The sequence below is a fragment of the Carassius gibelio genome, chromosome B10 (genome assembly GCF_023724105.1).
Source record: "Carassius gibelio isolate Cgi1373 ecotype wild population from Czech Republic chromosome B10, carGib1.2-hapl.c, whole genome shotgun sequence".
NCBI lineage: Eukaryota > Metazoa > Chordata > Actinopteri > Cypriniformes > Cyprinidae > Carassius > Carassius gibelio.
Genome location: NC_068405.1, coordinates 7,569,818 through 7,594,014, shown reverse-complemented (window position 1 = coordinate 7,594,014; position 24,197 = coordinate 7,569,818). Strand labels below are relative to the sequence as shown.

Genomic DNA, 24,197 nt, shown 5'->3' with positions numbered 1-24,197 from the left:
ATGTGGCTACCCACAAAATAAGTAAATACACTGACGCGAAAAAAAACAAGATGACCACTGCAAGAATATTGCAGTAATATTAATACTGAAGTCCTCTGAGGTAATTTTCACTGTGGTTTTTAAAGGTTTAGTTTACTTCTAAGAATAACATTTCGTCAATGGTGGCCAATGGATTGCAAGTCCAAATTGCAGTTTCAATGCAGCTTCAAATGGCTCTTCACTCTTCAGCCAAGGAAAAAAGGGTCTCATCTAACATTGTTTTGTCATTTTCTAAAACAATTATATATTCTTCAACCACAAATACTTGTCTTGCACTTACACAACCTCATGCATAACATATTTACATAATCACGCACCTGATGTAGGTTGGAAGTACCAACCCAGTGTTTATAAAGTGAGTGTGCAAAGAAAGTATATGCATTTTTATAGTAAAAATAATAATAATAATAAAAAAAAAGAACAATTGTTTCACTACATAAAGCTCTTATTCCTCGGCTGTGATCATGTAGAGCCATTTGACACTGCATTGAAACCTACATTTGAAATTGGACTTTCAACCCATTGACACCATAGAAGTCCACTATATGCAGAAAAATCCTGCAATGTTTTCCTCAAAAACCGTAATTTTTTTCAGCTGAAGAAAGAAAGACATGAACATCTTAGAGGACATGGGGATGAGTAAATTATAAGGAAATTTTTATTCTGGAAGTGAACTAATCTTTTTCAAATGACAGCAATTTGTATGAAACAAGTGAAACGTCTATGGAATGATAGAAGAGACATGAAAGTAGCAGAAGTGTCAGTTACAGAGGCAATAAGTCTGACGTTCAGCACATCCATGGACAACAGTGAATATTATTTAATATCTGTTTCTAGTGTCCTGATTGATAGGCAATTCCCAGTGAGGACTACACTACCCATACTACCAATCAGAGAAATTGCCGGGAGCAGAAATCACACCAAATTGTTCAGCAGCAAAGCCCGATTGATCTTTCACAATGACCCGCCCCCCTTAGTTTATGTTGCTACGTCCATCAAGCCATGCCTCTCTCACACCTCAAATCATGTTCTCATACAGAGAAAAACCTTGCAGAGCAACGAGGAAGTTGACACTGCTCCGACAGACAAGACAGAGCAGGTTAATGTTTTGTATGAAACAAAGTCTCAGCTTTCAAATATTTTAATTTGTCAATAAATGTAATCAATAAATAGCATTTTGTGGCTCCTTAAAGAGGTCATATGATACGATTTTATGTTTTCCTTTCTCTTTGGAGCGTTAAAAGCTGTTTGTGAATAGATAAGATCCCTAAAGTTGCATAGACTAAAGTCTCAAACCCACAGAGATATTCTTTATAAACGTTAAGACTCATCCACGCCCTCCTAAAACGCTTCGTGTTAAAGAGCCAGTAAGATGAAAATTCTAAGCGTCCTATCACTGTTTATAAGTCCTGTACATTGTTTAAATCCATCCAAGGTTAAAAAAACATTGTCATTTTGTCAAAATATCATTTTAAAATTACCTCAATTCTCCAATTCTCAGAGATCCCCAAACGGTTCGCGCGAAACTGTTCAAAAGATTCAGTTTCCTTAAACCGCACCTTTCGGTAGCATACTGTGTTCTGATTGGTCAACTAACATAGTCAGTTTTGATTGGTTGTTCCGCACACAACTTCACGGTAAACAATGCGTTAGCATCTGTTTGGGGTGAATTATGTCTTATTCCTCTCATCGCGAAGCAAACAGTAAAATAAAAAACTTGAACAGTCTCGCTGCTTTTTCTTCTGTGTTGGTGTATTCAAGCCGCGCGCTTCAGTTTGAATCTGAATAGCGCGTTCAGCGCGGGGGCGTGGTCACGAAGGGAGACATGAAAAACAGACATCGCGTTGTTTTCATATGGATTACTTTACCACAGAATATCTGTTTTCGGCAGCACTTGTTTAGTTTTAAAGTAGAAATTTCAAGCTTTCTATAGATATCTCTCTCATGTCTCTTTGTTGAGTGTTCACGGAGTTACACTTCATTTTAATGACGTTTTTGTAAATGACGATCAGCGCAGAGAAAGGCTGCAGACAGCACACATACTGATAAGACGCTCGGGAGAAAACAGACACATAACTTCATAATCATACTTCGCGTTGTGATTCGGAGATGCTCGTTGTTCTAAATAAAGTTGGTAATGAACCCTCTTTTATGGCCAAACGCTTTGAAAATCCCGCCTTGTACTCACCGAGATTAGAAAAGCAGTCATCAGTGAAATGTTGTGAACACAACAAAAGGGATTTGTTGTACTGCTCTGGTATTGTGGTAAAAATGAATTTTAGCCATGTGTTCTTCTGATCTTCATTCTTTGGCAGTGAAAATAAAACAAACTTGCCTTTACAATTAAAAACACACTGTCTCCTCGACATGATGCTATCACACAAGTCAGTATTTGGGAATAATTAGCAAAATTCCACCCAAATGTTCACGCAAATAAAGAACATGTAATTTTATTGTTGCTGCCGCCGCTGCCATGTTGTGAAGAAGCTGTATGGTATGGCAGCACAGTATGGTAGGTGGCATAACATATCCGTCACACGCTTGAGGCATTCGGCCAATCACAGTGCACCAATTTTACAAGTTCAAGTCCATGATGTTATAGCAGTTTTGGTCATTTGATTGCTCAGATAGCCTGTCAGTCAAACTGCTGTAGTAGAGTGGATTCCATGAAGCATTGTGAAGAACATAATCAAGTCCATCTCCTTCAGGGGGTCAAGATTTGGCCTGTGGGCATGGCCCCGTTAGCCAGTACTTGTCATATAATTACACACTATTTGGGCAAAGGGATGTTTATATTCTGCTAGACGTTCAAAAGTACACATCTATGTTTCCTTTAAATAAAGATTCAGGCAACTAATTTCAGAATTCAGCAACTGAAAAAAAAAAATGAAAAAATGAAAGAAAGCAAGTCTTTTGGGTTTGGAATTACACAAGGTTGAGTAAATGATGACAGAATTTTCCTTTTTGGGTGAACTATCCCTTTTAATGAAAGAGCCCATTGTTCTCAGGCAGTAAACTTTATAATAAATTTAATATATTTTATATATATATATATATATATATATATATATATATATATATATATATATATATATGTAATTTAGATATACATCTCCCATTTGTGGGAGACCACAGAAAATAACTTCTAAGCAAACACAACCCCTTTAAAGTCATTTTATTCAGGATCCATTACATATTGTTGGATTCACCAAGGGTACAAGCCAAATGACTGAGAATGTTAAAGTTACTATGGGAATATTTTTGTCCTTACACTTTGACACCATTTACCGTTATTTATTATTATTATTTTTGTGAGCACTGGCCCTCGAGAAACAGTGCAGTAATATCATCAGTAACAACAAACACACACTCAAACGCACCTAGTCACACAAAAGCATTCTGACACAGTTTTAAGAGCGCTCTAGTAGCAAATAAGACACATTCAAACTCACATTTTACCAAGACTAAAACAAGATCGTGAAGGGTGTTATTCCACTGCATCGATTTCACTAGGCTAGATTTCAGTTTGCATGCAGTGAAACATACATAAGACAAGTGACACATGGCAATAAATTAGCATATAATTTACAAATGAAAAAAAAAAAGAAATTAGTAACAGTGTACCAACATTAATAATACTGAATATAAAATGTAAGCAACTATTCACAAAAAAAAAAAGCAAACCTCTCTTCTATAGGTACAGGTTAAACAATGTGACATTCAAAGACACAAGTTCACAGCGATCAGTACCAGTTTCATTGAGTGTCTTATTGAGAGTCCATGTCCCAAAAGCCAGTAAACTTGTACTTCAAGCCTTAGGATTTACAGGATGCTCAGCATGTTGGGCCTACAATTCCGCTGTTCAATGTTCACTGTTGAATAATCCCAATATAAACATTTTATAATACATAATCGATTAATATTGTATTTGTGGCTACAAAAAAGTAGCAGCAGCAAAAGTAGAATGGTTGTATGATTAAAAAAACATCAAAATGTCCCATAACTCCTCATTTCAATAATCAGTTGTGTCTCGTAACAATGGTGAGATCTAAAATTGATTCTGTATCATTTGATGTTCCCTTGGCTAAGAGAGACCAGGGTTAAGTCATTCAGCCATGGATGATGGAAAAATGCAAGACATAAACCAATGTGAAGTAAAAGGACAGTAAGAAAGACACAAAAGCTGTGTTCCAAAACCTAGCAAGCTGCTTTTCTTTGTGTGGTTTAGTCATATGCTTTCCATGTCAAGAAACATGACTTAGAATGTGTCAATGCTACGAATGTGACGTGGTCCAACATGTTTTGTAATGCAACATGTGATATGCAGCTTAGCGAGAATTTGCATTTGTATGGTTGTGTAGAGTATATTTCAGGCCTAAAGCAGCATTGTAATGGGAATAGGACCTGTCGACTGTCGGATTTGAAACACTACGTAGGCAACAACCCCACATGCCACACAAATAGCATTCGTAAAGTGCACAGTAAACATGACGCACAATTGATTCCAGTAGCTAAGCTAATGACACATTAGTCCAAAAAGCATAAAAATGCATAGCACATATCTTTCCACTTTGTCCGATGCTGAAAATGTTATCTTGCCTTTAAATGTGTTTAAAAAAAGGTCCCATAAAAAGGAACAGCCTACTTTTTGGAACGACCATTGCACCAGAAAGACCTATGATTCCTTAAAAAGATGGTTTAGGTAGGGAGCTCACTAGGATTTGGAATAGAGCTTAAGTATTCTTGCTTTTCTGTCAGACCGCATACCCAGAAAGCATCAAGGTCTTATAGCACCATGGGGCCAGAAGAGCCGCCCACTCAAAAGATGAGCGGAAGAAGGGCAGTGGAACAAACAGTCCTCCACCGAGGAAAGAAAAGCACCATTGAGTGTGGAGGGTTTAAGAGTGTGGGCTGGAAGCACTGTGATCTCAGGGAAGGAGGAAGAGGGGGTGTTTTGGAGGTAGTCGATGGCAGACCGGATCTGCGGGGTCTGGCAGGTTACCCAGGCACTGGCCCTTCACTTAACTTTACTAATGCATCAGCATCACAGACCTGGAGATCTCCAAGCAAGTCATCCCTGTGCTGATGGATTGTCTGTGTATTCTGCTGATAATGTGGCGGAGTGTGGCTGCAGCACGCATTTTATGTGAAAATTATTGCGTCTGGAACATGCTGGTCCCCGGAACAGACGCATAGATGTCAGAACCCTAGAATTTAAAGCAGAATATGGATCCATAAAGCAGAATCACGTCAGAATAGCAATTAATGTCCCTCTGGTGTCCACAATAATTCTAGAGACACAATAGTAGAAACGTCCCTTCGGAACTGATCTGATTTTCAGGCCTTGTTCGAGTGTCAGACAATGGTGGAATTCTTTGGCCCGTGGTCATGTGATTCAGCTCAGTTAAACAGGTGGCTAACTCAACTGAACATCTGGACTCTGAAGCTCTAATTGAGATTTCTTCTGCAGAAGTTCAGCACCAAAGCACCCAATCACACTACCCTGTTGGTCTTTTGCCCTTGGGTCTCTATCTGACTTTCGAAAGTTACTGTCAAAACAACTTTAGTTTAGAAGTTCCTCAACTGGTAGAGCCTGGCTCAAGCCATGCCAAGGTCAAGGGTTGTAAACTATGAATGCAATGGAAGTTGCTCTGGAAAAAGGATTTGCCAAGTGAATAAATGTACATACTGTAGAAATTCCAAATGATGGATTTCAATTAAACCACATGCATATCTAGCATGATCTCAATCTAACCGCAAGAAGCAACAGGACAAGCTGAACAACATTGCCTAACCATCTAGGGGTGTCCAATCCTGCTCCAGGAGGGCCACTGTCCTACACTGGCTACACTTGTTTTTTTATGTCCTTTCCTTTGCTAACCTTCATCAGTCTCATTGATTTGGATGTACATCATTGATCATATTGAACAAGTGCCCACTGCTGGCAGAATCATGGTAATGGGCTAAAATGGAACGTTCTAAACATGTGATCAATTGGAATTCGCTATGGAGTTGATTTATTTAAACTGCGGGTTGTTTTTCATGTCCGCAGGTTGAAGCGACGCCAATAACGTGATTTTTAGACCCTGGAATGCAAATTTTACTAGTGGATCCCCGCTGAAAAACGTGTATTTAGAATGTGATTTTTACCTAGTATTTAAAAAATAGTTTTACCTGTATTTTACGATTGGGCTAGTTTTCAGTAGAAGTTGGACATGTTTTGTTTGCGAAAACCTGGTAACCCTGGTGCAACATGAGCAGATCTTAATCTAATGCCACAATCAACACTTTATATTCATTTTCACTTTGTTAGCAACAAACGCAATATATTTAATTTGTTCGTACAGGAGCCTTCCCCAGCCTTACACACGCTCCACCTATGCCTTACAGGAGTAGGATTGGACACACCTGGTCTGTTAAATATATACTGACCCTGCTCATGGGGGACAACCATCCCGCAGAGTTTAGTTAAATCAACAGGCAGATGTGTTGGAGTAGGTTGGAACTGAAGTCTCCAGGAACAAGACTGGTTATCCCTGATCTATACTTCTTTGACTTTAGGAGCGAAAAAGATAATTTGGGTGGAACATTTGGATTGTTATTTTTACCTTAAACCTAATGCATGTTGCAGTCACCAAATTTCAGTACTATCCATGTTTGGAAATGTTCCTATTAGACAGCTGTATCAGATGCCGGATCACATGAATGACAGTGTCTGCACTCCGGTTGCTGGTTACAGTACTTTGTCTCTGACACTCACGTTGCCTCAAATCGCCAACTCTTACTCAAAACAAATGATTTCCAGTCGCTCTGATGCTGCCAGCAATCATTGTCAGTTTGAATGCTCCTGAATGCAGTGTTGCCAACAGAACGATGTTAGGAGTGTGTTTGCAGGACCCAGGGTTATACCAATGTCCCGAGCTCCCTTATGTGGGAGCCTTGAAGTAAACCTCTGCCGTGGTACTTCTGTGAGTGTTGTGTCCAGCACTTTGGATTATAACAACAGAAAGACATTGATAATAATAATAACCAATAGCAATTATTATTATTATTATTATAAAAATAACAACAATAATGATAATTTTATACATTCCCACTTCACAGAAGTGAAAATAAGACAGGTGTCAGCGCAGTGCTGAGCAGTGGTTTGGGTTCCACAGGGCTAAAAACAGTTGTGTGTGTGTTGATTAGCGAGAGAGAGCCTTCCTTCCTTCTTCTGTGCCCAGCGTTGACTTTTCTCTCTGCCAGTTTTCTCTCGCTTTTCCTCGTTGCAGCATCTGTCTCTGCTTCTCTCCACGGGGTCAGTGTCCTTGGCACGTCTTGCAGCACATCTGTCTGAAGTACGCACGGCTGCAGAACTTGAACTTCAGCACCAACGGGCAATATGCCACCTTATTTACGTCTTTGCACTCTAGGGGAAGAGAAAAAAGGTGGAATGAGAAAGGATACGTGAAGGAGTGAGTAAGTGGATGATACTGGGGAACCACAAAGGGGAAACTTGAAAGGTTTTTAAAGACATAGTTCACCCTGAAATGAAAAGTCTGCCATCAGTTATTCACCCTCATATGACTTTTTTTGTTGCTCTAGTGGAACAAAAGATTAATTTTCGTTGGGACTGTCAAGCTCCGAAATCAGAATAAAGGTATCATTAAGAAAAATGAGTCAGATGAGTTTAGAATGACATGAAGGCAAGTAAATCATGACAGACTTTTAGTTTTGGTTGAACTATCCAATTATATGATAGGCAAGTCTGTGTGGAAAAGTGACTCAGGACTTTGATCAGAACCCAGGGACTGCTGGATCTACAACTGGGCCCAGCTCTCTCTCTTAAATCTCTCATGAGCTCCTCGTTGGAATAAACACCAGCTACTTTGAAACTGAACAAGCTTCCAGTAATTAAACTAGTCTTTTGAGTTTCTATATTGACTACATTGAAGAAATTTTTACTCATATCCCTCATCGTTGTTAATGAAAAGCATGTTTGGAGGACCATCTTTTGGGTTCTTCGAATGCGAGTCATATTTCAGATGTCTGTGTGAATCTAGGTGGTAATCAGTGCATGGGTGAGTGGCTCAAGTTTTCATATGCTAGTGAAAGGGAGCGGCAATTGAAAGAATTAAAATATGTCAACTTCATAATTAGCGGCCCATGATGATTTACAACCCGGCCTGTGCTAATGTTTATTTCCAGTCTGTCCCAACCTTGTTACATGTTGTCCTAATCAGATGCAACATGACAAATTTACACTAAGAATTGTTGTTGTGTAAGATTCTATGCCTATTATAGTACCTTCATCTTGTTAATCCAGTTATTAGCCTTTCCAGTTATCATTTTGTAGCAGAGGTAGCTACAAATAGTAAATAGCACACATAAGTGGTAGTAGTTTGGTAAATTGCAGACACTCTAAGCAAGAAGGATAATTAGAATAATTAATATGCTAATCCTTAAAGAAGCTAACCATGGTTTTACTACAATTTTTTTTATATGGTTAATATAGTTATCCTGTTTAAAAAAAAAAAAAAACAGCATATGCTAGTTAGGTATGTTTTGAAGCATGGCTGCTGGTCATGAGCTGGTTTAAGATGGTTCTTATCTGGTCCTAAGCTGGTCCTAAGCAACTAGCTCCTGCTCAGGACCAGCTTAGGACCAGCACATGATCAGCTTAAACCAGCTCATGACCAAGATTCTTAAAAATAATGTAACCAGCATATGCTGGATTTTTTTCAACAGTGTAGATCATGGTAACCACAAATAAGCCAAGGTTTTGCTACACTAACAATAGTTTAACCATGATATTTGTAGTAAAATAATCACATTTTGTCAGGGAAGGTAGCAGGCTAGATGGAGAACTTTTGGAGAGTACCTCCGAATGTAATTAACGTAATCACCACAAACTGTCTACTGAACGTAAACAATGCTGATTTCATTTATTACGTTCTTGGGGGCTCTCCAAAATTGTGTTAAGATGGTTACTTGGGAAGGAGAATTTTTTAATAAATGATGTTATAGCTGTTTTCTTTGCACACAAAGATTGTCGTAGCTTCGAAAAATTATGGTTTGAGCCCCTGATGTCACATGGACTATTTTAGGGTTAGGGTTAGGTTAGGGTTAGGTTTTACAGATGTACTTGCTACATTTCTGTGTGTTGATCGTGGTAGTACCCTTGCTGTCTATGGGGGGTCAGAGAGCTCTCAGATTTCATCAAAAATCTTAATTTGTGTTTCGAAGATGAACGAAGGTCTTACGTGAGTGAAGTGACTCTCAGAGCAGTTCTAGAGATGTTCACGTGTTCATGTATTCTTATATTGTTGAGGCAGCGAATAAAAACAATGAGAGGGTCACGCACGCTTAAGTATGTGTGCAATAAATGAAACCACGCGTCAGCGCCATTCATTCACACAAAGACACGCAGAACATGTAGGATGTGTATTTACATTGTATTTTTTCAGCTTAATATTTACAGACACTAGTCCATATCACATTTTAATCGAAGTGTACTGACCTACTTTTGGTTAACACAATATTTGACAAATTCCATGACATTCCACGTTTAACCATTTTTATGACTGGATTCCGTCCATGTTTTCCGCATCGCAATAATCATAGGACCATACATTTGAGTGAATATGATGGACAGATGGTTAGCCAAGGTATTCCTGTGGTTAGGTGTGAAATCTGCATTGAATCTAGCAGCTTGGTAGCCACTCCACTAATTGTTCTAAAATCGCAAATGTGACACTGTGCTGTTGGGGAAACCATCACGAAGACATGCCTGTATCTGTTAACCAGTCAAAAATGTATTTACATTTGCATGAAAAGGTTATTCTGTGGCATTTCTAAACAGGCACTGAATAGAGTACCAATTAAAAGATATTTTCGGGTCCAAGAGGGATTCTGTAGGACAGGGACAGAATCTTGCATGACCCTGCAGCACTGAAAAGCTAATAGACTTCCTTTGTGTCAAAGCCAAAACTCTAAATTCTCCTTCAAAAGAGGCCATGACTCGGGGCCTGGACACAAGCCTCTTATAGAAATTACAGCATCTAAGCGTAAAAACAGAGCGACCTGATTCACGGCACGGGCAGACGGCCATCTGCATTAGCGTGACAGTGTGCTGATGGTGCTAACTGGCCCTCCCTCAATTAATGTGTTTTCCTTATTAGACTCTCTAAACTGCCATGGCTGATGACAATGGAAGTAGACATTCTGTCACTGCTGTTGATTAGGATACAACTAATCCTATTAGGGTCCATTAGTAGAGATAATCTAACGCTGCTTCCCCGGTGAAGGAATCTGAATAGGGATCCATTTCGTGAGGGTCATGGAAGTTTTATTGAATCCAGGATCGCCTAAATAGTGTCTCGATTCCAAACTGAGGTAGTTAATAACAGGCAAGAACAGAACAATATAATCCTTTGTTAATTCAAAATTGAACGCAGAGGCCACAAACTTTGTAAATGTCAACACTGTGATCAAAGCCAGATGCAGCTCATACGAGACGCTCATAAACCACGGGATTAGCGGAAGGGTGATTGACTTACCGTCGCCACCGGAGATGGGTGTAGAGTCACATTTGCTTTCACACTGCTGCATGATGTTGGGCCGTTGTGACTCTTGACATTCAGTGGAGGGCTGTCCCGTATATGACAGACACTGAACCAGCCGCTTCTGCTGCCCTATTCCGCACTGAGCAGAGCACTGCAAAAACACACGCGAGCCTTTAGTACAGCCTCTAATACAGTACATATGTCATAACTGGGCATGCAGAGATATTAATACAGATACTGATATTAACATTCTTCAGCTCTTCCTATTTCTATTAAAAGTTGAATACAATAATAAAATCAGTTGTTTGAAATGGCGCAACAATTAGTGAAGAGCATGTCTGAGATGAAATATGAGGCCACATGTAAGAATAAGCAAAAGCAAGGTTAATATATTCTGAGCCACTTTGCCATAATGAGCCAATTTAGTTAGACTTCACCTAGTGGATGTCTTTTCCACTTTGCAACCTATTATAGCCGAAAACCATTGACTCAAACAGGACAATGGTTACCAACAACATTTAGTTTGATTTACAGAGTATTAAGGGGCAAGCAAACCTGAAATCAAATTCAATTCTGAAATAAAGTTGAATACTAAGGTGTTCTCAAGGATATCTTATAATTTCTACCAAGTATCTCAAACAAAACTCTCTCTCTCTCTTGAACCTTCAATGCCAGAACCACGGGGAAATTTAGCAACTGGTTATTTCTTATAATCATAAAAACATGTTGCCTTCTATAAATGCACTCTGTAGATGATTGCTTCCGCGTTTAGTGGCACTCAGTGCTCACCGCAGCTTCCAGTGCAGTGCAGTGTATGGAAAATAAGAGAAAAAATAAGCGCAAAATTAAGTCTTGAGGAAGAAGACATAGCAATATTGATATGATCTATCTTCACACTTCACACCTTCATTACTAAAATGTTGCCTAAAACAGTTGCTTATACAGTGTGTGTGTGTGTGTGTGTGTGTGTGTGTGTGTGTGTGTGTGTGTGTGTATATATATATATATATATATATATATATATATATATATATATAAATACGATATAATTAGTTGTGATCGACAGTTATTCAAAATTTGAGTTTGCTACTACCAGTTTTCTATAGGAGAACTCTGTATCGGAAACTCATTTGGCTCTGAGATCGTAGTGTGCATAGAGTCCATTGTGTAGAAGCCAAACCAATCAGACTGGTATAAGTGATTTTAGTCTGCACTTGGCATGTTTGTGTGCTGTGTGTATCAGGCGGTTTGTGGCAAGCTTGTGAATTCTGGCCCGAAATCAATGCTCCAAAACGAAGGAGCGAGAGCTACTTGTGGAATGTCATTGTAATAGTTTAATTGAATCTCTGACTACTGTCAGCTGTTCTACATTAGAGGTCTCGACGTTGCTGGAGGGAGTAAATTGCGTCTGTCTGAAGTGAAACTGAGATGTATTCCAGTAGTCTCCTACCATGATCTAGCTCAGTGATTCAATGGAAAACCAAAGAGTTGCCTAGAAACCCAATACAATACACAAATTTCACTCATTAGTCACTCTGTTGTAGAGCCTAGTGTGAATGCCACAGAAACGTTGACGTCGCATGCAAACAAGGATCTGATGTGGATTTAGTCATGTAAGACCCACAGTGAAGGACCCCTCACGGGACAAGGAGTGCAGACATCTCAGATGAGTTTCCAACAGTCTTCCCATTTCATCCCCTTCAAATTAAACAGAATTTATTAGAGTGCGAGCCCTGAAAGACAGCATATGTCAGTGAGGGCCTTAAGTGGGATTTGAACCAGTGACCTTTTGGCCCACAGCACCCTTCAACAGCCTCTCCATTATGCGAGTCCCAGTTCAATGCGGGAATCATGGGATGGCGAAACTCGTACAACAGCAGTTGTAGCTTCATTCAGGTACATTCAGGAAAAATCTGGACTTTTGAAAGTTTAATATATTTTTCAGATCATAAAATTATTGATTTTTTAACTTTCATTATCACTTATAAGTGGTGTAGAATTGTACATGAAGTCAATATTGATGGTTTATATTTTATTATATACAACAGTACTTTCCAGTCCTCAAATCTGATTGGCTGAGAGGAGTGTGAATCTGATTGGCTGAGAGGAGTGTGAATCTGATTGGCTGAGAGGAGTGTGAATCTGATTGCCTGAGAGGAGTGTGTATCTGATTGGCTGAGAGGAGTGTGAATCTGATTGGCTGAGAGGAGTGTGAATCTGATTGGCTGAGAGGAGTGTGAATCTGATTGGCTGAGAGGAGTGTGAATCTGATTGGCTGAGAGGAGTGTGAATCTGATTGCCTGAGAGGAGTGTGTATCTGATTGGCTGAGAGGAGTGTGAATCTGATTGGCTGAGAGGAGTGTGAATCTGATTGGCTGAGAGGAGTGTGAATCTGATTGGCTGAGAGGAGTGTGTATCTGATTGCCTGAGAGGAGTGTGTATCTGATTGCCTGAGAGGAGTGTGAATCTGATTGGCTGAGAGGAGTGTGAATCTGATTGGCTGAGAGGAGTGTGAATCTGATTGGCTGAGAGGAGTGTGAATCTGATTGGCTGAGAGGAGTGTGAATCTGATTGGCTGAGAGGAGTGTGAATCTGATTGGCTGAGAGGAGTGTGAATCTGATTGGCTGAGAGGAGTGTGAATCTGATTGGCTGATATTCAAGTGATGACAGTACTCCAACGGATGTTTGCTGAGAGTATTTAAACTAGTTGTTGAAGATCATCACAACGACTAAAACGTGTCATAAACATTTGTTTGGGCACATATTTTATTTTCTGCAATTCATTCAAAAGCCAACAAACTAATTTTTATTGTTCATTTCAATCAATTCATGAAAGATAAGATCATATTCTGCCCTAGATTTTTTTTCTATATTGAATACCATGTTACCTGTCTATCTTTTGTTTTTGGTATTTTTAAAAAGATTTACTATAAGTCACCACAGTTATTATGATCGTAACATTATTTTAAAAAGAGAAACCACAGGATCTGTCAGAAAGTGATGTGTTTTGTCTTTTTTAAAACATATTCCTGGCATTGACAGAAAACCGTGTCTACTCCAGAGATAAACTTCAAACAATCTGGATGATATTACTACCACTTCCACACTCTTGGGCTGTTATACTCGCTGTCACTCACGGAAACACACGTCACTGGCTTTCCAGAGACGCTAGTTTATCATGCGAGTGTAAATTCTGTTGACGTCAACTAAACACATGGTCTTTTTCACGCTGTATTAAAACAGTCTTTGCTCAGCCTGGGCATTTTCAGACCAGGGATTGCTGTACAGTTTTCTTTATTTTGTACATTCAGAATTATGCACAAAACTACTGCTGGGGTGTAAAAATCCATAAATCAGTGTTCTTTGGATGCAGGAATATTTTATATCATCAAAATACTCATAAATAGTGTGTTTTCTTTATTTGTTCTAAACCATAATGACATCTCAAATATGTATATTCAAGCCTGAATACGATTGCATTTTACAGTTGATCTGAAACTGTTTTCGCAACCAATTTTAAATGAAATTATATTCAATCAGAGAAAAATGTAGGCTGGTACTTGAATCTAAAGAGCAGAACAGTCGGGTTCTGGAGACTCGAACCCCCTCTGGCCCTTTAATTGCTGATGCTAAAGTGCAAATTCAGTCCGATCTCAGTGTCTCTAGAACACAATTTGATCGGAGGGAGATTTTGTATGTCTATGAGTAAATGAATGACTCAGTGTTTTTGGTCCAGAGTTTTGCAGAAAATCAAGACTGTATATAGATAAGACTCCTAGCATACAGATGAACAGAAACAAACCAAAAGCAACCTGCAACCTTTCTATTAAACTGTCCTCATCAGGATGAATAAAACTGTGGATGAGTAAACTTGTATTACCTGTCCCCATTCTCCAGGGACCCAGCCTGGCGGCGGACAGCGAACAAGGCTGCAGCGCATACGGACTGGAGGTTTGTTGTGGTCAGAACAGAGCGCTGGTGGGAAGGTTTTGGTCAGGTCGCTACTTTTACATAGAACTATGCGGTGCTTGAAGCCAGGGCCACACTTTGGGGTACACTATGAACAAAAACACAACATTATTAGAAGAAGAAGATTACCAGGCATTCTAGAGGAAATCCAAATATGTACAAACACATCCAGTCACCTCGGACCAGTCCAGCGTCACCCACTGGGGCGGACAGGACTGATTGTTGCAGGACTCTTGTTCTATTGGCCGATGGGTCAGGCAGTGGCTGTCCTCCAGGGTTTCTTCCTCGGCGGGTCCGATTTTACGGATACACAAAACAGTGCGTGTTCGGACGCCTCCATCACAGGTCTTCCCACATTCTGACCAGTCACCGATAAACCACCTGAAACACAAATAAATGCAGTCCAAACTGTGCTTTTTGATGCAAAAAATATACCCTAACAACCACAGAACTGTATTCTGCATTATAAAATATTTATTTGGTGAAATATGCTCAGAAAAAAAAAAAAAGATAAATAAAAAATAAATATCAAGTAAATTGTTCTTTTCATATTTCTTTACTTTAGAGAATCCAAAAAAAGTCATTGTTTCCACACAAAATGTTTTAATTAAAACAATAAATTAGCATATTAGAGTGATTTCTTAATAATCATGTGACACTGAAGACTGGAGTGATGGTAATCTTTCTGACTGTTTTCACAAAAATTCACAAAAGTTTATTACCAACCACAGAACTGTACATGCGTTATTTCATCAAAATATATTTTTGTTGCCCTTATTACAAATAGTAATAAATAAATCGATTCTCCTTAGCAGAGACTGTTCCACACTTCCAGCATCCTTGAATAAAACCATCAAGATCTTGATTTTGATTTTTATATATTATTTTCAGGGGCTCAACGCAAATAATCTCTCGCCACATGGCAGTCTGGAATTACTGGGAAAACAAACTTCTGGCATAAATGGCCTGAAACGCCATTTTATTTACTCGCCAAAACCATATTTGCACTCTCATTTCGTTTTTGGACCCTGCAAATACTCATTGTCAACGTTCAACGGGTTGTGAACTCCACACAATGGCAACAACAATTCCAAATTCGCGTTCAATTTGTCTTCATTTTTGGCTAAATGAGTTCCACACTTTTAGCTGGGCTGTGGAAAACAGACATTTTTATATAAATGTCTGACTTTTTATCATTTGTTACGGCTGAATTAAGTTCCGTGCAGTTTGTTTGCATTCTCTTGGCGATGCTCTGATAAAGCAACGGATGATGTGTCTTATGAAACACCACAAGTACAATAAAATTAAAGTTGGACATCAATTATTAATGAAATAAAATCTGTCATTATCTGCAAGATCATTAGAGAAAATTACCTCCCCGAAAACAACAGGGTGTTCTCGAATGACCATCATGACCCTTTCTGGGCCAGAGACTGCATTCCTCTGACATCAGGTGGAGATGGAAATAGATTGTAGATGATGTTATTAGCGATGCCCATCTTAGGGTTCAGGTTCACTAAACCCTCCTCTGGCAAGATGCAAGAGCGCAGAGGCCAAAACCATTTAATTCCTCCTTCCAATTTAAGATTTGCAGACACAAGTGAACTTTGCTCAGCTGCTCGCCCCATTGAAAATGAGCGCTAAGTGCGTCTGGCTGCCGCACACACGCATACTCCACACGTTTATGGATATTGTCCCTTGAGGGTTCATAAACTGCGCTAGCCAATACAATTAAACACAGGTGATCACTCATACTTTTTTTGGACGCCTTTAGGATTTTGGCACCAAAGTCCAAATGAAAATAGGCAACATATGAAGAAATAAATCATGTTGCTTAGTTTTTAAGTCGTCTTCAAAGAGGCTCTTTATGGCCGGGGTGCTATGAAGACAAATTAAACATTACGGGTTGTGGCCTTTTAGGCTTTTTATTGCCGGGCAGCTATGTGCTATTTTGATAAGGCTCATCAAAACAGAATAAAATTTCTGTATTTTTTCATCCTAGGCTGGCAAAGAGAGCAAAACCTTGAGTACATGTTGAGCCATAGGTTTAGGAAATTAGATATACTTCACCTCAGGATTCAAGGAAAATGATATATATATATAGTATAGTATAGTATATAAGTTGATTTTGTATGAAATAAATAAAAACCTTATTTTTATAAACATTAAGATTTTTTTCAACACTGTGACATTAATTTCTTGAGAGTTAAACCCTATTTCTCAGTAGTATACTTCAACAGAGTCTCGTGATGTGATGCAATACAGCTTTTTCATTAAAATCTACATCTTGTAACCAGCTGTGACCATTACAAGTGACAAGTGACAGGAAATTTTGATAGATGTTTGATTTCTTTTACTACGGCGTCACGCTGGGCAGCCCTGCTTCTTGTTCTTGTTCGTAATTACACTACTCATAACTGTACATCAAATATCTTCTGCTTGCTTGAAATTTTGTCATGTTGTTCAGGATTTTCACTTTCAATGTGGACAAGAGTACAAGGAGCAACGCATGCATGCTCTACATCAGTAACAGCACGCTCAGGCATTGTGGTACTGTGTGGTACATTGTGGAGAACTGTTGAATAAAGTCAGTATTTGTGTTTTCTCCTCACACAGAAAACCAGTGATGTTACTTGGACAACATTAACATAGTGAGAATGATGTTTCTGGGAATATTTCTGTTGCATTGCAGTTTATGAAGGGTCAGAAAGCTCTCAGATTTCATCAAAAATATCTTCATTTGTGTTGCAAAGATGAACAAAGGTCATACAGATTTGGAACGACATGAGAGTGAGTAATTAATTAATTAATGATAGAATTTTCATTTTTGGGTGACTTTCCCAATTTTAAGAAAGTATGATGATAGTTTTCATTATACTGAATTTAATTGATACTAGTTTAATAATAAAAATTATCCAGATTATTTTTCATATGTCATTACCGAAATGAGAATGACTGAATGAGAATTGAGAAAATTACAGTAATTTAGAATAAATTTTTTATTTAAAAAATTTGAAAATGTACTTTTTAAATCAGTTTTGCTTTGTTTTTCAGTAGTGGTAATGGTTATGAATAGGCTTTACTTTAATTATTTAATATTTATATAATTTTTAGGGGTGCACGATATATATATCTGCCACAGCTGCTCTGTGTGAAATCAAGCACCTGATGGAATTTACCACTGATTAGATAACCGGCTTTACTGACGAGATGCGCATTAATCATCGGCCAATATATATCATGCACCCCTAATCATTTTTTCCTGATATAAATCACAAATGTTCAGATTAAGATTCAAATTACTCCTCAAATTTGCCATACTCACTCCGGAGGACACGGCTCAGTGTTGCAGGGTCGCTGGTTCCCTGGTGGTTTGCCGTCTGGGTCACAGTAGCTGTTTTGGACCACAGAACCATCGTCCAGTCTTTTACACACCACCTCCTGCTTCTGCGAGCCTACAAAAAGACAATAAAGCATCATTTCATTCATCTGCCTGGCGCTCTCGGCTGGGAGATCGCTCTTGACACTTCAGCAGCTCGCGCGTGTGGTCGGCGTCGATCCCTGAGGTAAAACTACTTCTCTGTCTCGTCTCTAGGGGTCCACTTGCTGACAGAGCACTCTGTGTGGATGGAGGCACGGAGGCGATATTGTTTTTCCCTCAGTATTATATCTAGGTGTGTAAATGCCTCGGTTGAAGTGAGTGTCTTAGTGAATGACTTTTACAGAGAAGCCAATCTTTTCTTTGGCTCTTGGTTGTGAAAAGTGAGCCTTACCACAGTAATGGCAGAATAGTGTGCTACGCTATATCCTCAGTGCTAGGATCCTTTGGTGCAGGGGCTCTTTGGGGCCCATAAGGAAAGACATTAGCCTCCAGTTAAGACGGTTTATGCCAAGCTTGGCTAATGCGCAAGGCCACCTTGTGAGGTGGATCTAATAGCTGCCAATACGACATTCTTGACTGGGAAACTGAAATAATGAAATACTCAGGTGGGAGCCCGATGACCCCTTTCGAGAAAAGAGATTTGATTCGCTGAAACCAAACTAGGGGGTAAATGTAAAATCTCATGACATCAGTTCATGATGTAAGACCATTATCAGTGCTGTTGCACATAACGTTTAAAAAAAATAAGACGGCAACATTTAAATTTAATGGGAGTTTGTAGAAAAGCAGGAATCAAGTCCAAGCATCTGTAGCGGTGTGAGTAAAGAATCATATTTAAAAGAATATTGCAGAATTTTTATGGCAGTTCACTCTGTGTTTAAATGCTCCCTGTGTGGCTTGCCAACAGAACAGCCGTGAGTTGTATTAATAACACAAAATTTCACAAATGACATAAGTGTTGCTCTGGGGTATTTCCATATAAACTACAATGTGTTCAAATGAATTGAGCAACAAATGAGGTCGAGTTCACTGAGCCCGGAGAAAACCCTCCATGGACTAGCCTGCAATGTTTGCATATTTTGGTGAAATATAACAAGTATTTTGAATGTTTTCAATGGCCACACTTTAAAAAAAGCAGAGAGGAAAACTATTTATTGTTGTAAGAAAGCCATTTATTTCGGGGCAGCCTGAACAGTCTGGTCATATTTGAGGTGTGGGCTCACATTTACATGTGGTTATGACATTCAGATGTTGAAATAAGAGGCAGCCTTTCTGTTCACTGCATAGCTTGTACATTAGCAGTACAAATTGATGGACCATATAGTCATATGTCAGATAAAATACACATTTTATCATTCTGTTGGATCTTATAACTAATAAAAAAAAAAGATGACTCGGATTCTAAATTCATTCTGTTGTTTTCAGCCAATACAGTTCACAAAAAAGATATAGCAAAGCAAAATAGAGCTTTCTTGATTCAAAAAGAACATAAAAGCACAGCACCATGAAAGTATTGAAGTAGACCAAACCAAAATTTCAGTTGGTATTCGCTGATAACTATGAAGCAGATCAGTTCAGTTGATTATGAATAATCAATTATAATCAACTGGATGAACTGATTAATTTAAAAGATCAGTTATTCAAGACTTTGCTGATTTTCTCATGAACTCTCCTTTTTCAAACTCAGTTCTTGTTCACTGTAACTGAAAAGAAAAAAAACGACCAGTAAATTATTCGAAATGTAAACTTTTGTGTTGGACTCACTGTTGACAGAATTGCTATTTTTGGTGAAATATCCCTTTTTTTTAGGTATGAAGCCTGGCAAGGACACTATCAAGAAAATTTTTTGTCTGTCTGTCCACGTCACATTTTCATCTATTTTTATGTAAATGTTGGTATAATCACATAAAAACACTTGATGGAACCCCAGGATGTACATGTAATTGTGCATAAAAAAAGTTGCGCTCAATTGAGTCTGATCATTGTTTACCATGTGACTAAACTACAATGGGAACCCATTTACTAAATAAAAAAATTGATGCGCATCAGAAAAAAGTCATGTGACTTTGCCTCAACTAATTATGTGATTTTTTTTTTTTTTACGGAATAACTAATCAAACACCATCTCAAATGACCATCATTAAGCCAAAATCCGTCATCAAAATTATTTAGTATAATCACCTCCTATAACTGTCTCACAAGACTGTATTCCCAAACATCAGAAATCCTGATTTATTATGCAAGCCTAGTGAAAAAGATCCACATGATGAGGCAACTTTCAGTGTTACTATCAATACTTTTCACCTGTTTCCAAGTGACGATATTGTTCTCTTGAACACATGGAAAGGAAACTTTGCAAGTAAGTTAATTTAAAGGGTTAGTTCGCCCAAAAATGAAAATTATGTCATTAATAACTCACCCTTATGCTGTTCCAAACATGTAAGATCTCCTTTTATCTTCGGAACACAGTTTAAGATATTTTAGATTTAGTCTGAGAGCTCTCAGTCCCTCCATTGAAGCTGTGTGTACGGTCTACTGTCCATTTCCAGAAAGGTAAGAAAAACATCATCAAAGTAGTCCATGTGACATCAGAGGGTCCGTTGGAATTTTTTGAAGCATCGAAAATACATTTTGGTCCAAAAATAGCAAAAACGACGACTTTATTCAGCATTGTCTTCTCTTTCGTGTCTGTGTGAGAGATAGTTCAAATCAAAGCAGTCTGGATATCCGGTTCGCGAACGATTCATTCAGTTCACCAAATCGAACTGAATCGTTTTAAACGATTCGCGTCTCTAATGCGCATTAATCCACAAATGAATTAAGCTGTTAACTTTTTTAATGTGGCTGACACTCCCTCTAAGTTCAAACAATATCATGTACTCAAACGGTACATTGACTGAACTGCTGTGAAGAGAGAACTGAAGATGAACACCGAGCCGAGCCAGATAACGAACAAAACATTGACTCGTTCACGAGTCAAGAACCGTTTCTGTCAGACGCGTCCGATTTGTGAACCGAGGAGCTGATGACACTGCGCATGTATGATTCAGCGTGAAGCAGACCGACACACAGAGCGTCTGAACTGAACTGATTCTTTTGGTGATTGATTCTGAACTGATTCTGTGCTAGTGTTATGAGCGCATGTAAACCGAAGGCTTGAATCAAGGGCAATCATCACAAATGACGCCATTACGTTGAGCGCAAAAGAACCGGTGAACCGTTTTCTTCAACCAGTTTATTGAATCGAACTGTCCGAAAGAACTACTGGTGATCCGAACACCGATGCAACCGGTTCTTCACTCGTGAACGAGTCAGTCTATTGTTCGTTATCTGGCTCGGCTCGGTGTTCATCACAGCAGTTCAGTCAGATACTGTTTGAGTGCATGCATTACTCCGGGATATTGGTTTGTTTGAACTCAGAGGGAGTGTAAGCCACATTTAAAAAGTGAACAGCTTAAGTCATTTGTGGATTAATGCGTATTAGAGACGCAAATCGTTTAAAACGATTCATTTCAATTTGGTGAACTGAATGATTCGTTCGCGAACCGGATATCCTGTTCTGATTTGAACTGTCTCTCACAACAGACACAGAAGAGAAGACGATGCTGAATAAAGTCGTCGTTTTTGCTATTTTTGGACCAAAATGTATTTTCGATGCTTCAAAAAATTCCAACGGACCCTATGATGTCACATGGACTACTTTGATGATGTTTCTCTTACCTTTCTGGACATGGACAGTATACCGTACACACAGCTTCAATGGAGGGACTGAGAGCTCTCAGACTAAATCTAAAATATCTTAAACTGTGTTCCGAAGATAAAAGGAGATCTCACGGGTTTGGAACGACATGAGGGTGAGTTATTAATGACATAATTTTCATTTTTGGACGAACTAACCCTTTAACAACTTTGGATGGAAACATGGCTAATGATCAATAGGTGTAACAAATTTTCTTAATAAGGATGTGAATAATTGATTGTCTTACCTCCCGCGCATGTTGCTGAGCACTCAGACCAGGGCAGATGGTGCCAGGAGAAGCCCACTTCATTGTCCCCACTTCCTGTACGCTGGATCGGCACATTGAACTTGTAGTGGATGCCAACGTTTTGTTCCTGAAGTAGCACCTGAAAGATTAAAAATGAATTGTGGTTACTTTTCTGTTGCTAGTATATTGCCTTAATCAAGAAATTAATGGTCTACCTGTTTTTTATTTTTTTTCAAATTGTGGCAATTAGCAGGCTGAGGGACATAACATTTCTGTATATTACTTATAGATAGAATTTTAGAGTTATTCATAGTGGGGCAGTGCACATTCTTTGGTGGAATCAGCCAATCAGTGTTGTCGTGATGTCATTTCCCTGTCTGACTGGCTAAAAGTAGAACAATTTAATGTGTCCATGGGAAAAGATGGATGCACCAACCAAGCAACTGTCATTGAGATGAATAGGAATTTCTTCAGGTATTATAGACCTCCATGGTCTTTTGCCCCAAGGATTTTGGCAAAGGAAGTTGGTCTTGGATGGGTGACAGAAAGACAAATACTGAGGTCTTAAAAATGCATGAAACAGAGCAATCAAATCATTAAGAAGGGTAGATTTTTTTTGGATGAGCCCAACCTCAGTTCAGCTTGAACAAGCAGATATTTAGCATATCACATCAGCTTCACTCCTGAATTACTTAGTCAGAGAGCTGTAATTGTGTGTGTGTTATAAATTGGAAAGCCATGTTAACCAGTGTGGGGCACAATGGAATGGCTTGCGGTGCACTGGCCACTTGTATGTTTTCCAGCGGCGCTGCGACCAGGACTGGTATTTCCAGCACTTTTGTCCAGGCGAAAGCCATTGTGGTTGCCGAGACGGGGATTTTCAGAATGAACACACACACGCGTGCTAAAGCATGTGCAAATGAGTACTCTCATTTGGCCAGACAGAGGTTTTTAGTGCAAACATATATAACGGTTAACTCTGAAACCACGAGCCAGAGTTCATTTGAGGTTTGTACACAGATGTGGACTTTATTTAGAATGAGCCAAGCAATTTCAAACTGCACATTCAGAACACTACAGTGACTTTACTATAAGACAACTTCACTGTGTGAGATTTGATAGTCTGACAATAATTCAAAGGCAAGGCCTGAATAGTTGTGTAAAAGCCTACTCCAATTTGAAATCGACTATAGACTTAATTTTCGAATAAATAATTTTTTTACGTTGCAGCTAGAATATAACAATTATGTAAAACATTAAATAAATTTACATAAAAACTTTTTTTTATATAATTAAAAACTGTCACACATATCATTGAATTCTGTACATGTAAGTAATGTTATGTATTAAAAAAATTCCATAGCATGTAAACATTTTACAGACACACATTAAAACTCAATGATTTGAACATACGAATATTGCCATGTTACATGTTTGAATATTGCATATGAAACACAACTCATTAAATGTGTTTTTTTTAAACCTTTAGTGAAATAGCTTCTTAATTGTCTTCTTACACAAATATGTTTATCTACTTAAATTATTTTACATATTTTTTAAACTTTAGCCAAAATGTACAAATTTAAAATTCTAGATTCCTAATAACTAATTAAACAATTGCATTATGTGCTTAAAAAACAGCTTTAACTAAACAAACACTGTCACAAATAATTTCACTATGTAGGGGATTTAAGTAATAACCGATCAAACAAACAATTTTTGAATACTTATGTAAATTACAAACTTTGTGTTTTAAAACACTAACCATTACGTAAAAATACATTTTACAAAAAAACGTTAAAATTTAGATAACCAATAACTACAGTAATTAACTTTGCATGTTTTAACAACTAATAACTAATTAATCATACATTGCTGGATATTTACGTTATGTATTTCAAACAACTTTTTAAAAATACAATTCTACTAAAACATTAAAACTGTAGATAATTAATAAGTAAAAAATCATTGCCAAATAACTGCTACAGTATATACTTTCAAAAACTTTACATTTTAACGTAATAACTGATTAAACAAAAATGTTGCATAATTCTGTTATGAACTTTCAGAAAACTTTACATGTTTTAAAACACTAGCCATTATATGTTTTATCAAATATAAAATTTGGTCAGCCGTTTTAACAAACAACTTCAAATTCAGTAACGAATGCAAATGCAATAAATGTATTTGTAAAACAACAGCATTGAAATAAAATGATTTTTTTCACATAAAATTTAATGAGGTCACTAATTACTTGTGTTTTTTTTACTGAA

General features: G+C 38.2%; 1 protein-coding gene across 1 annotated transcript in view; it reads right to left on the bottom strand.

Moving 5' to 3' along the window:
• Positions 1–3,205: 3,205 nt before the first annotated feature.
• The window catches only part of adamts6 (ADAM metallopeptidase with thrombospondin type 1 motif, 6), an 83,652-nt gene continuing 62,660 nt past the window's right edge, over positions 3,206–24,197 (bottom strand). Inside the window, exons 20-25 of the mRNA XM_052567139.1 lie at positions 21,925–22,063; positions 17,882–18,011; positions 14,733–14,937; positions 14,468–14,644; positions 10,581–10,737; positions 3,206–7,450 (exon numbers count right to left, since the gene is read on the bottom strand). Coding sequence (XP_052423099.1) covers positions 7,341–7,450; positions 10,581–10,737; positions 14,468–14,644; positions 14,733–14,937; positions 17,882–18,011; positions 21,925–22,063 — 918 coding nt within the window. The 3' untranslated portion in view covers positions 3,206–7,340. The remainder of the gene's footprint in view (positions 7,451–10,580; positions 10,738–14,467; positions 14,645–14,732; positions 14,938–17,881; positions 18,012–21,924; positions 22,064–24,197) is intronic.